Below are 15,206 nucleotides of genomic sequence, written 5' to 3' on the forward strand. Positions count from 1 at the left end.
GCATAAAAGAATCATTTTTAGAATAAGTCTTGTGCCACATAAAGTGGCATAACAAATGCCACAACTCACCCATGTGGCAAGTTGTGGTTGGTGGAGGACTGTTCCCACATAGACCTACCACCAACCTTTCACTAACCACAACTCACCACATGGATGAGTTGTGGTATTTGTTGTGCCACTTTATGTGATACAAGACTTATTCTCCTTTTTAAGGTAGCTCCAAATTGCTCGCTGGCATCAAATACACTAATGCAGTTTAATAATAGAAAAAAAAAATACCCGGATGCAGGGAAACACTGAAAAATGGATTAGGATTTTAGGACATTCTATATGGTTTATCCTGATTATTGATTATAATAGGTTGAGAATTATAACCAATTATTTTATATATATATATATATATATATTAGAGAATTTCAATGTATGGTATCAGCTCCTAATGATAGGCTAGTTAAGCTAATTGGAATTTAAAACCAATTACAAATTATATTGACTAGCCTCATCACATGCGTTTCGTACGTACAATGAGGATTTTTTTTTTTTTAGTGGTCTTATTTTGTAGAAAAAAAAATTGTATTTAATTATTTTATAGGCGAAAACACTATTTTGGTCCCTGCATTTTGGTTCACAATCAATTTGGTCCATACATTTTGGTAGCGATCAATTTGGTCCCTGTTATTTTCAATCTACAGTTAATTTGGTCCCTACCGTTAACTTTCTGATGGAAAATGTTTACATGACAAACTGATTACCTAGTTGGCACATCAAAGCTTACGTGGCCAATAAAATATTAATAAAAAATTTTTAAATTAACATTTAAAAATGCCACATAAGCATTTGAATGATAAAAAGTTCCACATCAGAAAAAAAAGCTAAAATAAAAAAAAAAACTTAAAAACACAAAAATTAACTAAATAAAAAATCATTAGAGTCATCAAAGGGCCAAAAATTAACTAACATCTATGTTTTTTTTTATCTTTTAATGTGTTTGATGAATTTTTAAAAAACGTTTTGGTGTATTTTTGGGTTTTTTTTTTTCTTTTTTTTACGTGAAGTTTTTGATTAAACAAATGCTTATGTGGCATTTTTAAATGTTAATTTAAAATTTTTTTATTAATATTTTATTGGTCACATAAGCTTTAATGCCACGTAGACATTTTCCGTAAAAAAATTAACGGTAGGGACCAAATTGACTACAGATTGAAAATAACAGAGATCAAATTGATTGCTACCAAAATGTAGGGACCAAATTGATTGTGACCCCAAAATGTAGAGACCAAAATAATGTTTTCACCTATTTTATATATATAATTTTTATTTAAAAATCTAATTTATAAGTGAATAAATCAATTTGAAAATTGATAGAAAAATGGTCTTATTTTTTAGGCAATATTTTAGTGGGAATTAGAGTTGTACTTTTACTGGATTGTACTTTAATTTTGTCTTTACTTAAGTAGTATACTAAATTGCTAATAGTTACCAACAAATATTACAAAATGAGCTGATGAATAATGCTATTTAAATAATTAAAATTAAAATATTTCAAATAGCTTTTTAAAACCTTTCTGCGTTTTGTTTAAAATTGTGACAGTCAATCACATATTCACATGACATGAGTTCCCACCTCTCAAGCTCCCTCCTCTATAAGAACCACCTAGTTCCCGCCGGTTTTCATTCTCCGTCACCGTCCAATCGCCAGTTTTCCCGCCAGATTACGTGTCGGGAAATGTCGTGCTCTTCCCAAACCCCCTTCCCTACTCTCAAAACTGTCACCATATCATACACAGAGCTTAAGGTATGTATGTATTCTCTCTTGGGCACTGTTTGGCTCCCTCACTGTATAAACTATAAACCAACCAAAAATAGTGCTCTTGCCTTAACTTAATACCTCTTGCTCTTTGGTATTCAAAATAAATAATAATAGTAATCAAACTCTCATGCTAATTTAGCCAAACAAGACTTGTTTGAATTGACCTTTTAGTCATGTCTTAAAGTGGGAGTTAAATTGTTCTCTTTCATTTCTGCATATACATGTGTGTTTGTTTTAAATGGTGTAATTGAAAGAACTTTTGCAATTGATTTTTTTTTTTTTTTTTACAGAACAAGAGGGCTGACTTGTCGTTGAAGATTGAAGAAGGTTTCGGCCCCAACGGGCTCGGAATTCTATCGATTACTGATGTAAGAAATGAATGGTTTCGCATTTAAGTTGCTTTGTTTATGTTAATATCTTGTTTTTCTCTTTTTAATACGCAGTTGTAGTGTACTTTTTATCATGGTGTTCGAGACACAATCAATTATAGTGTGTTGTTTTGGAGGGACAAACATGTTCGTTTGATCGTCTATTTTACGTGCAATGGAATTTTTTTTGGGGGAAGAAGGGGGGGTCACATAGTTAGTGGAAAACACTTTTTATATAGTGCATTGCTTTATAGGAATTGACATCCTAATGTGATTGAAAATTTGGTTCAAAATTAGCTAGTTGTGTGCTAGTTTGAAAGTTGCCTTAAGGGATCAACTTAAAGTTTAATTACTTTTAGTTTCTATACATGATTTTGAGATAGCTTTGTTGAAATGGAGATGTTCATCCGTTTTCATATGTGCGTGTCTCATTACAAAGGTTGGAGAACATAAGATGGGTGTCTTCTTTGGACTTAATTAAAATGTGATGAACAATGAAATGAGAAATTAAAGCATATATGATTGACCTTATTAATTGGAGAACTTCTATGTCATTGTGTCATTTGCTATTGCAATGTATGACTAATATATTTGGCTTTGTGATCCAATGAAATACTTTTTATTATTCTCGGAATTACATTACTATTAGGTTATTGGAACAGTAGGTTTGGTCTGCAAGTCTAAGCTTGGACTTTGGACAATTACATTGGAACAGTAGGTTTGGTCTTAATTATTACAATGAATGGACCTATTTTCTGCTCTTTTTTTTTTTTCTTTTTTTCTTTTTTTGTTGAAAATTTTACACTCTACTACTCCAACTATAATGCCATTATGAACTAGGCCACATATATATAAATCTATAGTATCTGACCCATGGGTTATGGTGAAAGCTTTCAGCTATCTGGAAAAATGCCTGGCTATTGTTTTATGTTTTCAATTACACAATTGCTACAATTCTCTTTGTCTTAGCAATCAGAAGTTGCTCAAATTATGATTTATAGTATAGTGTTAAGCTTGTGCTAGATCTCTTATTTGTTCCCCTTAAACTGTGTATCTTGAACCTATGCATTCAGTGCTAGATTATTCTATATAGAATTTTTTTTGACAAAAGTAATAGACTATATAGAATTTAAGACTGCATAGATTTTAGTATTATTTTGATTGCGTGTTTGAGTTTAACCTTTATTTCCCTGTAGGTTCCAGAGTTTCCTTCATTGCGTCGGAATCTTTTACGTCTTTCACCTAGGTATAAGCTTCAAGATATTCTGTTCATTTTGAAACTATATTTTACTGCATTGGTGATAGGAGTTTTCTTTATCTTTTCTCAGATTGGCCAGCCTGCCAGAAGAGGTAAAGAAGGAACTTGAAGATCCTCATAGCAGGTAACATATTTTGCTTATTAAGTCTTCTTAACTCCAAAATTTCACTTCTACTCTTTGTTTCCTATCAAATCCTTTCTGCTCAGCGGCTTAAATTTGATTGGTTTGAAAATAAATATAGTCGCTGCTGTCACTCTGTGGTAATTCTACGCGTAGACAAAGAGGTTATTTTAACCTGTTACTTTTTAAATGTAAATTTTCTGGCTACTCTACAAATATAAAGATTGTTCTCATTCTCATTAATTGATTTTATTGATTCTAGAATTTATCATGGTTACTTACATTTTTCAAACATCCCAACTGAGGTCCTGATAGTTGTAAGTAACACTGTTATAATATTAAACACTTTTCTTAGGGATACTATCTGCAGATGTGTATTATTCTTGAATTAAGAATTACAGTAAGAATTTTTTTACTTCTACAGCTAATTTATTTTGTTACTTTGGTTACCATGTTTCATTCCTTTTACTCTAATAATTATTGTATGCATTTGATATATGCATCCTCTCGCTCACAGTGTGGGCCCCACATGGCTGTGGGAGGGAGGATGCATGAGATACATTCTCCTATTACTCATCATCCACTTGTAGGTACAACTTTGGATGGAGCCATGGGAAAGAGAAGCTTGAATCTGGGAAGCCTGGTAAAACTGACTACGTCTTAAATTACAGAACACTATAAGAAGTTTATATTTATCTGTGAATGAAGTATGTAAATGAGATTCAGTATATGGCATATATGCTCTAATTATGCGTCACATTTCTCCGACCTTTTGATCCTTTTAATTGTTAGTTTTATTTGTGTAATTTATGTATATGTATATTTTTTTTTTGTGCAGATTTGTTGAAAGGCTCTTTTTACGCAAATCCAATATTAGATAGGCCTACTACGGAGGCATCTCTGATCCAAAGGTAAAAGCAGCTAAGATTATGTTTCATTATTTGTACTCCATTCTAGATCTGTTTGCATGCTTAAACATTGAGTATAAAAAACATGGTTATCTATCTGCCCAGATTTTCACCCACAATCTGTCTTGTAGGTATCCATCATACTGTGGGTCAAATATATGGCCTGATAGTGCATTGCCAGAACTTGAAGTGGGTATGTGCTCAATGATATTTTTTTTCTTTGCAATTGTGATGCTAAAGTTTTTTTGATAGGTAAGCAGTGCAATTATACTAATCAGAGAAAAATATAAACTTTGAGTTTACGATGATGAACACAAGGGAACAAAGAAAAACACAATACAAGAATATGAAGTGACTGGTCTAAGAGAAACTAGGAACTCAAGAGTGGACAAACAATTAGAAGAACCCCCAACACCTTGACCTATCAAAAAGAGTGTGCTGGCACCCGATTTTAATTGATCCAAGGAGATTTCGGTGTCCTTAAACAAACAATGATTCCTCTCTTTCCAAACAATCCACATCAAACAACCCGTTGCCATGTTCCAAATATCCAAGCCATGCTTCCCAAACCAATTCCTCCAATAAACCAATAAAGTCACAATAGAACTTGGCATGACCCAATGAATCCTAGATATATAAAAAATATCCACCCACAAAGCATGGACAACATCACAATAAAGTAAAAGATGATCCACTAATTCCCCATTACTTCGACACATACAACACCAATTCACTAATGGCAATCCCCTCATAAGATTATCCAACTAAGGATTTGACCTAGAGTTGCTGTCCACATAAAGAACACAATTCTTTTAGGAACTTTAATAGTCCAAATACCATTCCAAGGAAATGAGAAATTAGCGGCACCCCGAATCTCCTAGTAAAAAGACCAAGTATCAAACTTGCCACTTCCTTTCAAACACCAATGCAACTTAGCACTCCCCTCACCCCTTGGAACCTGAGAATAAATATGATCAAGAAAATAGAATACTGCCTCTAATTCCCAATGATGAAAATCTCCATGAAATCTCGAGTTCCAACTCCTATGATCCCCATCCACTTGGTGGCCCAAAATATCAAAGATAAAAGCTTCCTTATCACCTAAGCACTCAAAAAGATCAAGGTAAAGGAATTTAAGAGGAGTATTCCTAGATCACCATTCATGCTAAAAATGAACACGGTTCCCATCTCCAACTCCAAAAGCCAAATGTTAAGAAAATCTATTCCAACCTGCTCTTATACTACACCATAAGCCACACCCATGATCCCTTCTACTGACTTTAGTACTCCACCCCCCTGTCCTCCCCATATTTGGTGGCAATAACCCTCTGCCGTAAAAGAAAAATTTCATGCCTAGACCTCCATAACCATTTTGCTAGCAATGCTTGATTAAAATACACAATCTTCCTAACCCCCAAACCACCCACCTCAATGGGTGAACAAACCTTGTCCCATGCCATCAAGGGGTATTTAAAACCCTTCTTTGAAGTCCCCCACAAGAAATTCCTCTGAATTCTTTCCAATCTATCAACCACAGATTTAGGGATGGTAAACAACAATAAATAGATTGGAAGGCTTGACAAAGTAATCTTCAACAAAGTGAGCCTACCTCCCTTTGATAAATGGGGTTGCTTCCAACCCAAAACTTTCTCTTCCATCTTCTCCAAAATGGGATTCCAAATAGAAGTTTCCTTAAATGAAGCACCCAAAGGCAAACCCAAATATTTCATTGGCAAATGACCCACCCTGCAAGGAAGAATACTAGCTAAATCATTCAAATTACTCACCTCCCCAATAGGAACAATTTCACTTTTCCCCACATTAACCTTCAATCCAGTAATTGCTTGGAAACATCTCAGAGCCATCCTAATGTAAAACAATTGTTCCTTGAAAAAATTGCAAAATAAGACGGTCTCATCAGCAAAAAGAAGTTGTGAAATACTCACTCCTGAGTATTGTGCCCCACATGAAAGCCACATATTAAACCACTCACCTCGGTTTTCTTCAAAATTATTCTGCATGTATGGTGGACTGGTGGTTGTATTTTCTGATGTTGTTTGACAATTCATATGATACGTAAATGTAAAACTTCTGAGGATCCTCTGAACTACAGTTGTTGCGAGCTAATGTTGCCCACAAGTAGGCACTTATCCACCTAATGATACAATATGCATTATCATGTTTATCATGATGCTACAACCATCTGAGTCATTTTGGCACCAAAAGACTGTCATATATTGTCCTCAGTCATATATTTGTTAGTAAATCATTGTAATATTGTCCATGCTGTGTCCACTGGTTTTTCTGGAGTAGTCAGTTTATGGTTTTCCTTGTGTTAAAATTCATGCATGTTCTTATTGAGTACTACTTTTTTATTTGACTAAGTAAAAGCTGGTGATTGTAGAAGATACTGGTCCCTGAAGGTGTCACTCTAAAAAGGTTTCTCATAAAAATTCATATTTTTAATGTTTATCCATGCTAAACTTTATGAATAAACAGTTTGCAACTAATTTTTATTTCACGTGCATGTTTTCTTCTTTCTTGTTTTACTTGTTTATATCTTCTCTCTGTTTTAGAAAGTTAATGTGTTTTATGCACTTATTGATCCTTTGGCAGATCATCATAGGTTGAGGTAGTGATTCATGATGCATGGTTTTTGTAAACTCTTAGTTTCCCTGAATATTGCATGATTATATGATTGATAATCATCTATCTTCATTTGTAGCCTTCAAAGCTCTTGGAAAGCTGATCTTTGATGTTGGGTTGATTCTGGCATATCACTGCGACCGATACGGTATGCTTTTCTACACATAAACAGAAAGTTATTTTTTGGCCATGCTAGGCACTGACTTGAAACATCATTCAGCCCTACCCAAGCACATTGCCAACTGTAGCTTTCTTGTTGCTCTTGCCTTTTTTTTTTTTTTCCTCTCCAGTTAAACTATTTTGAACTATAATATGTGGTGGTTGTTCTGTATAAAGTGGTGTGATCTATAGTGACCTGTTCAATTTTTTATGATACTTGATTAGTATCTAAAGGGGTGAATATGCATGAGGATGAAGGCCTTGAAAAGATACTTCTTCGTTCTCGGTGCCATAAAGGGCGTCTGCTTTATTATTTTCCAGCACAAGAGAGGTGATTTTATTTAATCTTTCTCATCTATTCCCACCCCCCCCCACCCCCCCCCCCCCCCCCCCCCCCCCCCAACATAGCAGGTTAACTTAATGGGCCAAAGAGATCCTTATAATTTTGTAGTCACCATTTTCTGTCAGGCTTGTTAGCATTTTGATCAATTATGTGGCTACATCAAGAAGGATAAAGAAATTAACATGTTTGAAATTAGGAAATACATATACTCAAACTTCCTTAAGTTATCTCCTGGCTGTACAATTTCTTATAAACTGTGTAATGTACACATCTTCTAGAAATTAGCATGCGCTTCTTTCTGGTGGAAGCTCTAGCAAGATACTACAGCAGGGCCCGCGTATGGTATCTTAGTTTTGTGAAGTTCTTAAACTGAGATACCAAAAAATAAAAAACTATAACGTGATAGTGCATACTGTGCATATGTTGAAGTGAATGTCAATATCTTGACGGGCAAGATCATTGAAGGTAGTGAAAGGCTAACATTTGGCCTAAGAAATTGGTCATGTAATTAGCGAAAACTTTCCTTCTAAATTGTTGTTCACTTAGCTGTTATTTTTTTTCTCTAGCTCCTTTAAGTTTTATGGGTCTTTTAAGTGATTCATATTCAGCCATATGATGGAGTTTTTGGTTTCAATCTCGCTCAGGAAATTCCAAGTATAAGACTAATTTTTTTTTCTTTTTTTTGTGGGCTTAATGTTGAGTTGATGAGACAGCAATCATATTTGGGCAATTGGATGGAAAATAATGCATATTTAGAATTAGTGTTAGTTCCATAGTTTTTTTTTTTTTTTTTTTTTTTTTTTAAATAATAAAAAATAAAATAACCCCAAAGACGACTTTCAGATCTAGTTTTGGTCCTTTTGGACATAAATCTTATACTGAAAAAAAATTATAATACACTAGGCATGGCTTTTTTTTTTAATATATAATAAATAGTGCTTGATAATATCTGTTAAAAAAATTTACTTATAAATGGTGGGAATTGTTAAAATGTGTTTCTAAGGTAGAATAGTTGGTTTTTGCTTCAACTTGCAGTAATTGTACCCAAGATGGTGACTCCATTTCATCCTGGTGCGGGTGGCATACAGACCATGCTTCACTGACAGGTGATTGATTTTCTGGTCATCCACTTAAATCATTTCTTTCTTACTGTGGCTTATGAGCTGCACTGCTCATTAATTTGTTATTTGCACAAGACATATAATTGTGTAGTGCATTTGTACTACATCTCTCCTGTTTCCAATATGTTGTTTAACATGAACATAATAATAAAATCTCTTCATTATATTGATGGCATAAAAGATATTATTTTCTTAGAACACTTATACTAGAGTAGTTATTCTTTCATTATGTCTAATTTCTGCTTCAATTTAATATGTAGGTCTGACCTGTGGCATGTTTATGAAAGATGGTGTAGAATTACCTTGCCCTGATAGTGCTGCCGGACTTTATATTAAAACACGAACTGACCAAATTGTCAAAGTATGAAATTCCAGTAATGCAAGAGACAACCAATGATGACAAATGTTTATCATTGCTTGTTTCAAATTTCTATTACATTTATTCTAGGAGTTGTAGCTTTCCTTTTATTTGAAATTATACTGATCAATATTGCTGGATGGCATGTATCTTCACTTGATCTTTCAAAGATGTAGAAATTTAGGGTAAATTGGTTAAAATTTTCTTCAAGTATCAGTGCATCATAAAATGTCATTGAGTGCTATAACGAAAACATACATTCTGAACAAATACATGAAACATAGGCAGTGAAGCCACTTAGTACAACTTGAAAATTTCTGTGTAGATAATGTGGATAGTTTAGACATTTCAGAGTGAAATTGATGCAAGGAGCACCAAAGTCAAAAGAGTATTTATTATTGATTTTAATTTGGAAGCATGCGTGGATGGTGCATGCATGCTTAGCTGAAATTGTTGACTTGTTTTTCAAAGCAAGATCGATCTGTGGCAATTTTGCCTCAGCATTTCCCTATTTATGTAATCCCTGAACCCTATAAAACTAGGGCTCTTGTAATGGTGAAAGTAGTATGATTTTGAACGAGGATTTTATGAGTAGAGAATGACCTCCTCTTTTGTTTGGTGGTGATGCCTAAGGTTTGCAAGCAGATTCTAGGTGGTGAAGCTTAAATTTGTGCTGTTTATCCTTTTGTTACTCTTTAATCTCTATTCTCCTATATGTCCTGCATCAGAAATTCCCTAGGTCTCAAGAAACCTGTTATCCTGAAGTGATTTGGAATACAAAGAACCGTAAGGAGTTAAAAAAGTGATGAAAACAAGAGCTGGAGTGCACAATCAACATAAGTTATATTTCATTTTCAAATGTTGCTCCTCCATTGACCTTGAGGCAAGGATGAAGAGACTTGACTTTAAAAGCATATGAATGTGGAGAAGATAAAATGCATCAGAAAATAGAGAAAATGCCCCATAATGAATCACCATAAATTCTCTTCATTCAACCATGAAATCTGCCTAACATACAGCATATAGTGAGTGTTGTGCAGTTTGGGAGTCATCAAATTCAGTGAGAACTCTTTTCAGGATGGTTCATTAAACTTCTTTTTCCTTACCTTTCTCTGCTTGAATCTGAAATTTTTAACTTTGCCTTATATGTATTACCACCAGATGATGAATGCTTCATAAGTGTGGAAACTTGAATAACTTACAACTATCATGCTTTATAGGACTGGATATGGATATGGTTATTTATAGTAACTTGGGTTCTTTTTATGTATTAGGCTGTATTTGGAGAAGATGACATAGCATACCAAATTGGTGAAACCACTGAAATACTTTCAAGAGGTTATCTTTGTGCAACACCTCATTGTGTTCAGGTACTTTCTGTCATTGCATTATCGTATGTGTTGGAAAGATTTCAGTATAACTTAGTTATATACATGAGTATGTACATGCACATGCTGGTGTATATCTTACTGTATGCTTCTATATTTTTCCAAACTTTTAAGCTTCAGAAATTGAGTCTAAATGTAACAACTCCAAATATGCAAAACGGTGTTATTTTTGTGGAATCTGAGACATGAAAATGGGATTTGTTGAATCACTTTTGAAAGAAAATCATGAAAATTTTCTATTTCCTTCCTGTACTTTGAGGTTCTCTCATTTCTCTAAATATGATAGTAAAATGTTATCATGATGATGTATTGATGTACGTATGTCTGCGTAATGCACAGCTCTCTTGCTTGTGTCTGGTTTCTGTTGATATTGTACACATCAATATAAGGAGGGTGGTCCTCTCATACTGTTGGTGGAGCATGGTTGCTTCTTTAACTTGAACTAAGTTTCCAGTTTACTTGAAACTAGTCGCTAACTCATGCTATGCACAGAAACTTACCTATTTGTGAGGTTGACTAAAATAATTTTATAAAATCTTAAATTGATTAAGAAACTACACCATTGCATGATTTGCTCTTATATGACTTTAATTTGTGTTACAATTTGATGAAGAAGGCATTGTTTGAACGTGCAATGGTTTACAAAAAATTTGTTAGACAATTTTAGATGCTGCAAAAATATAACTCAAAAATTTAGATATTAAAACTTCTGAAAGACCAAAAAATATTAAAAAATTAGATGATTCACTGCTTAAAAATTATTGAAAATATATATATATATATATATTTATATATATGACTAAACAATAGAGAAATATAAGAGAAAGATGGGTTACATTTTAAAGAATAATTTCAATTATTGCAAGCTTTTTTATCTTGTAAAAAATGGTTAAAGAGAGTTTGGTGGTTCATGTACGAGAATTATTTTTAAAAAAATACATGAAAATCCATAAAATAAAAATTGGGATTTGCATTTCTTTTATAGTGTTCATGATTAACCTCGCAAATTTGGAAATAAATTATCAACGTTTGAGTTTGAGTTTAAATTGGACTTGTTAGAGAGATAGAGTTTCACTCCTTATTAAGTTTAGATTAAACAAAAATAATTTTGTTTAAAAAAAATGATAATGATGAGTTTGAGTTTAAGTTAGACTTGTTAGAGAGATAAAGTGTTACTCCTTATTAAGTTTGGACTAAACAAAAATAATTTTATTTAAATAAAAAGATAATTTTATTTAAATATTGTACTGACGTAGAAAATTGTGAGAGTTTTAGAGGCATCGGTTTTATATATATATATATAGAGAGAGAGAGAGAGAGAGGGAGAGAGATAATGGCAGAACCATTTTCTACCATAGGTGTAGGAGTTAGGATACAATAATAGGTGGTGATTAGCATGGCGTGGAGCTGAATTCAGTTACATGTTTTGTTCATTAGGTTTGAGGACCAAATATCTTGCACCATTCTTTTAGACCAATGCACAATTATGTTGAAGTTGTGGAAAATGTCCTGTTTATTGTTTCTGTTTAATTCCTTTTGTCAAATTGTCCAATAAAAATATGTCTTGTCAATTATTGCTATTAGGCACCTAAAGGACAGAAGGCTTCTGGTATCGACCGTTCAACATTTGCATTATTCATGCAACCAGACTGGTATATTTATTAATAAATCAAAAAAATTGACTGACCTGACTTATGCCACAATTATTGAACCCTGACCAAAATATGTGAATCATGTTAAATCTTGTTTTGTAGGGATGAAAGTCTTAATTTTCCTGAGGAGGTGCATATTCATAAAGAGGTATGTATTTTCAATACTAATCCCTTAATAATTGGCATGTAGGGTTAGAGACTTCAGGGTGTGTAAAAAAGTCTATTGGCAGTTACGATGTGCCCATTGCTCAGTATTGTTTCAGACTTTCATTACTATCTCAGGGACTTGGCTAACTTTTACTTCAGCCATCAAATTTTTTTTACTAGGTTTTTGATACCATTCCTGCAGCATAAAAGGTTCTGTATGGACTATTTTAGTAATATTTAACTAGAATATGGATAGCTGCAAATTGACCCTAATCTTAACTCATGATTGAATTTTGACCCTGATAGAATATATTTCAGTATCAAATTATCATGTGCTTGCCTCTGATCTAATTTCCTAAATCCTGTTCCTGGAAATTAGAAATTAATTGCTAGAATCTCAAATTTCCTAAATCAGATTCCTGGAACATAGAAAGTAATTGCTAGAGTCTCAATCTTTGGGTGTCAGTCAACTTGGTATAATTTTGGGTGGGGTTACCTAGATTTTGCTTAACCTCTGATGAAAAGATTTGAGGCATGCTTTGATTTGAGTTCACCATGAGATAACTAATTACCTGTTTGTCCAGATGCCATTTCGTTGATTATATGACTTTATAGTTACTATAAAAGCACTATCATCAGTTGGGTGGACTATTTTCTTATGCGATTTGGATTCAAGATGACTTATTAATATTGTGGTCATTTATTTAATTTCTTCTTCTTTTTTTTTTTTTTCCCTTTCAGCTGATATCATCTAGTGGTGCTCTTACTTTTGGAGAGTATACTGAGAAGCTCCTTGATAAATATTACCACTCGAAAACATAAGGGGTTGTATTTTTTAGTTTAGTACCATAAGGGGTTGTATATTTTGCCTGAATTGTGTTCATTCATGAATAAATTATTCTCTCATACTAGGGAGAACTATTAACGGTTCATAATATATGGAATTAACTTTTCCATTTGCAAAAAATTATTTCTTTCTGAGGAAGATTTATAGTTTTTCTGTCCATTATTTGATATCAAATCAGTTTACTATGAGTGATTTGACCATTGGTCAAGATTTTAATGACCTTTTTCGGGACAAAATCTATGAAATTATTGGTAGATCTTATCTGATAGACTACTTTAAGACTGTGATGCCAATTGCCAAAACAAAAGGAGTTGCAGTTTTTCACAGTTCAAACAAATACAAGATCTTAAATCTTTGTATGTCCCTTCACCCGTGCTTTGCTTTGTTGATGATTGATTGAAGAAAAATGAATTATATAATTTTTTTTCTCGGTTAGTGAAATGAATAGATTTGTTTTAGTCACAACAAAATCAACAAAATGATTAGTAACGATAATGTAATATAATGAGGATTAGGGGGGGCCTCAAATCCTTTGATGTTCACTTTATCTTGCCTATGAGTCTATGACGAACAAAAGTTCTTTTTTTTTTCTTTTTTTTATGGGAACAAAAGTTCTTTTAGTATTCTTTCTTCTAGTCAATGAAAAACACAAATTCTTTCGGTGTGAATTAATATAAAATAATCTTTACTTTATTAAGTAGACGAGTACAAGTCACACAGAGCCGGCCGTGAAGTAATGAAATCCCAAAATATCGCGATAATAGCAGCCCTTGAAATAACACTGGCCGACTTGTCCCAAAATACTCTTTTCTGTAGTACTGTGTGCCCGTTTGGTTTTTTTTTTTTTTAGAAACTTCTTATATTTCTATATTTGTTTTTGCTGCAATGGATAATATATTAAAGGAAAAGATTAAGAGTACATGGCAGAGCACGAAAGGTACAAAACTAGGTACAAGTTAAACTAGTCTAGGAGATTTTAGACTTTGGAATCCCCATCAGTACGCAGAATACAAAGATTTTTTTTTTTTTTTTGGGGGGTGGGGGGGATGAATGACGTCCAATATAAATAAAGAGAAGGCATATTTCTTAAGTTGGCTAAATTGTCAGCACATTTATTAGCCTTCCAATATATTTGTTAGATAGAAACATGCTAGCCTCTAGCGAGGATGTTCTTACAATAAGAAATTAAAGTATTAAGGAAAGAAGTAATATAGGAATAATATGGAAATTAGGTGTTTGTAAATTGTAAGCTTCAGTATCATGTGCTTGCCTTTGGTTTGATTTTTTAAATCTTGTTCCTAAAAAGTAGAAATTAATTGCTAGAATCTCAAATTTTCATAGTGATTTCTAATGAGACCACCGGCACCAAATTATCTTGGATTACCGATTTCCACGAGAAATACCATTTGTCTTTAACTTTATATGACCCTTTTTAGAGGGAACCAAAATATGCAATGAACGACTTTATTTCTAGATTCAACATTGTTAAAAAACATAACAATAGTATTCTATTGCATGTTGTTTTATGTCATAAACAAGTTGAGATATTTAATTTACCTCTTATTTAAAAATCAATTTGTTAAACTGATAAGAACAGATATTACACTTGATCTTAGCCAAAAGGCCGAGTCATAAGAACATATACCTCTTACTTAAAAATCAATTTGTTTTGGGCTAACCATAGATAACTGCCATATGCCAAAAAAGAGAGTAAAGACTAGGGTAGACCAAAAACAATAGTATTGCAAGTAGCATTTATATGACACTAATAAAAAAAAAAAAAAATTGAAATAGAGAAAAAGAGATGAGGATTTGGGGGTTTCAGTTGATGTCAAACCAATTGGAAATGAAAACAATCACAAAGAAAGTGAAACAGGGGTTTCAATTAAAAAATATAAATTCAAACCTATCTCAAATTCATTTTAAAAAAGTGCAAATACTCAGCCAAATTGATTCATTGGTAAGGTTATAAATGAACCGAGTTGTTTATGAATAGTTCAGCCTCCATTCAAAAGAAAACTTGTTTATTTAAAAAATTGTTAAAGGTGTGAGAAACCTTAATTACTTAGTTTTCCTATGA

General features: G+C 33.0%; 1 protein-coding gene and 1 pseudogene across 1 annotated transcript; one reads left to right on the forward strand and one right to left on the reverse strand.

Moving 5' to 3' along the window:
* The first annotated feature begins 1,606 nt into the window (after window positions 1-1,606).
* Window positions 1,607-13,326, forward strand: LOC126715275 (uncharacterized). The gene is made up of 15 exons (XM_050415808.1): window positions 1,607-1,795; window positions 2,101-2,178; window positions 3,375-3,424; window positions 3,507-3,560; window positions 4,148-4,200; window positions 4,396-4,468; window positions 4,597-4,658; window positions 7,191-7,259; window positions 7,496-7,601; window positions 8,649-8,719; window positions 8,995-9,095; window positions 10,367-10,462; window positions 12,065-12,132; window positions 12,235-12,280; window positions 13,021-13,326. Exons 1-15 carry the CDS (start codon window positions 1,613-1,615, stop codon window positions 13,099-13,101), a joined length of 1,191 nt encoding a protein of 396 aa, XP_050271765.1. The 5' UTR covers window positions 1,607-1,612; the 3' UTR covers window positions 13,102-13,326.
* A 1,334-nt stretch (window positions 13,327-14,660) lies between these two features.
* Window positions 14,661-14,759, reverse strand: LOC126716259 (U2 spliceosomal RNA; annotated as a pseudogene).
* Between the last annotated feature and the right edge of the window lie 447 nt (window positions 14,760-15,206).

Source organism: Quercus robur, chromosome 2 (assembly GCF_932294415.1).
Source record: "Quercus robur chromosome 2, dhQueRobu3.1, whole genome shotgun sequence".
In the NCBI taxonomy this organism is placed as follows: Eukaryota; Viridiplantae; Streptophyta; class Magnoliopsida; order Fagales; family Fagaceae; genus Quercus; species Quercus robur.

Coding starts and splice junctions, on each gene's coding strand:
- LOC126715275 (XM_050415808.1), top strand. CDS start 1,613: ATGAGTTCCCACCTCTCAAGCTCCCTCCTCTATAAGAACCACCTAGTT. Junction 3,425..3,506: donor CTTTTACGTCTTTCACCTAG/GTATAAGCTTCA, acceptor ATCTTTTCTCAG/ATTGGCCAGCCTGCCAGAAG. Junction 10,463..12,064: donor CAACACCTCATTGTGTTCAG/GTACTTTCTGTC, acceptor TATTGCTATTAG/GCACCTAAAGGACAGAAGGC.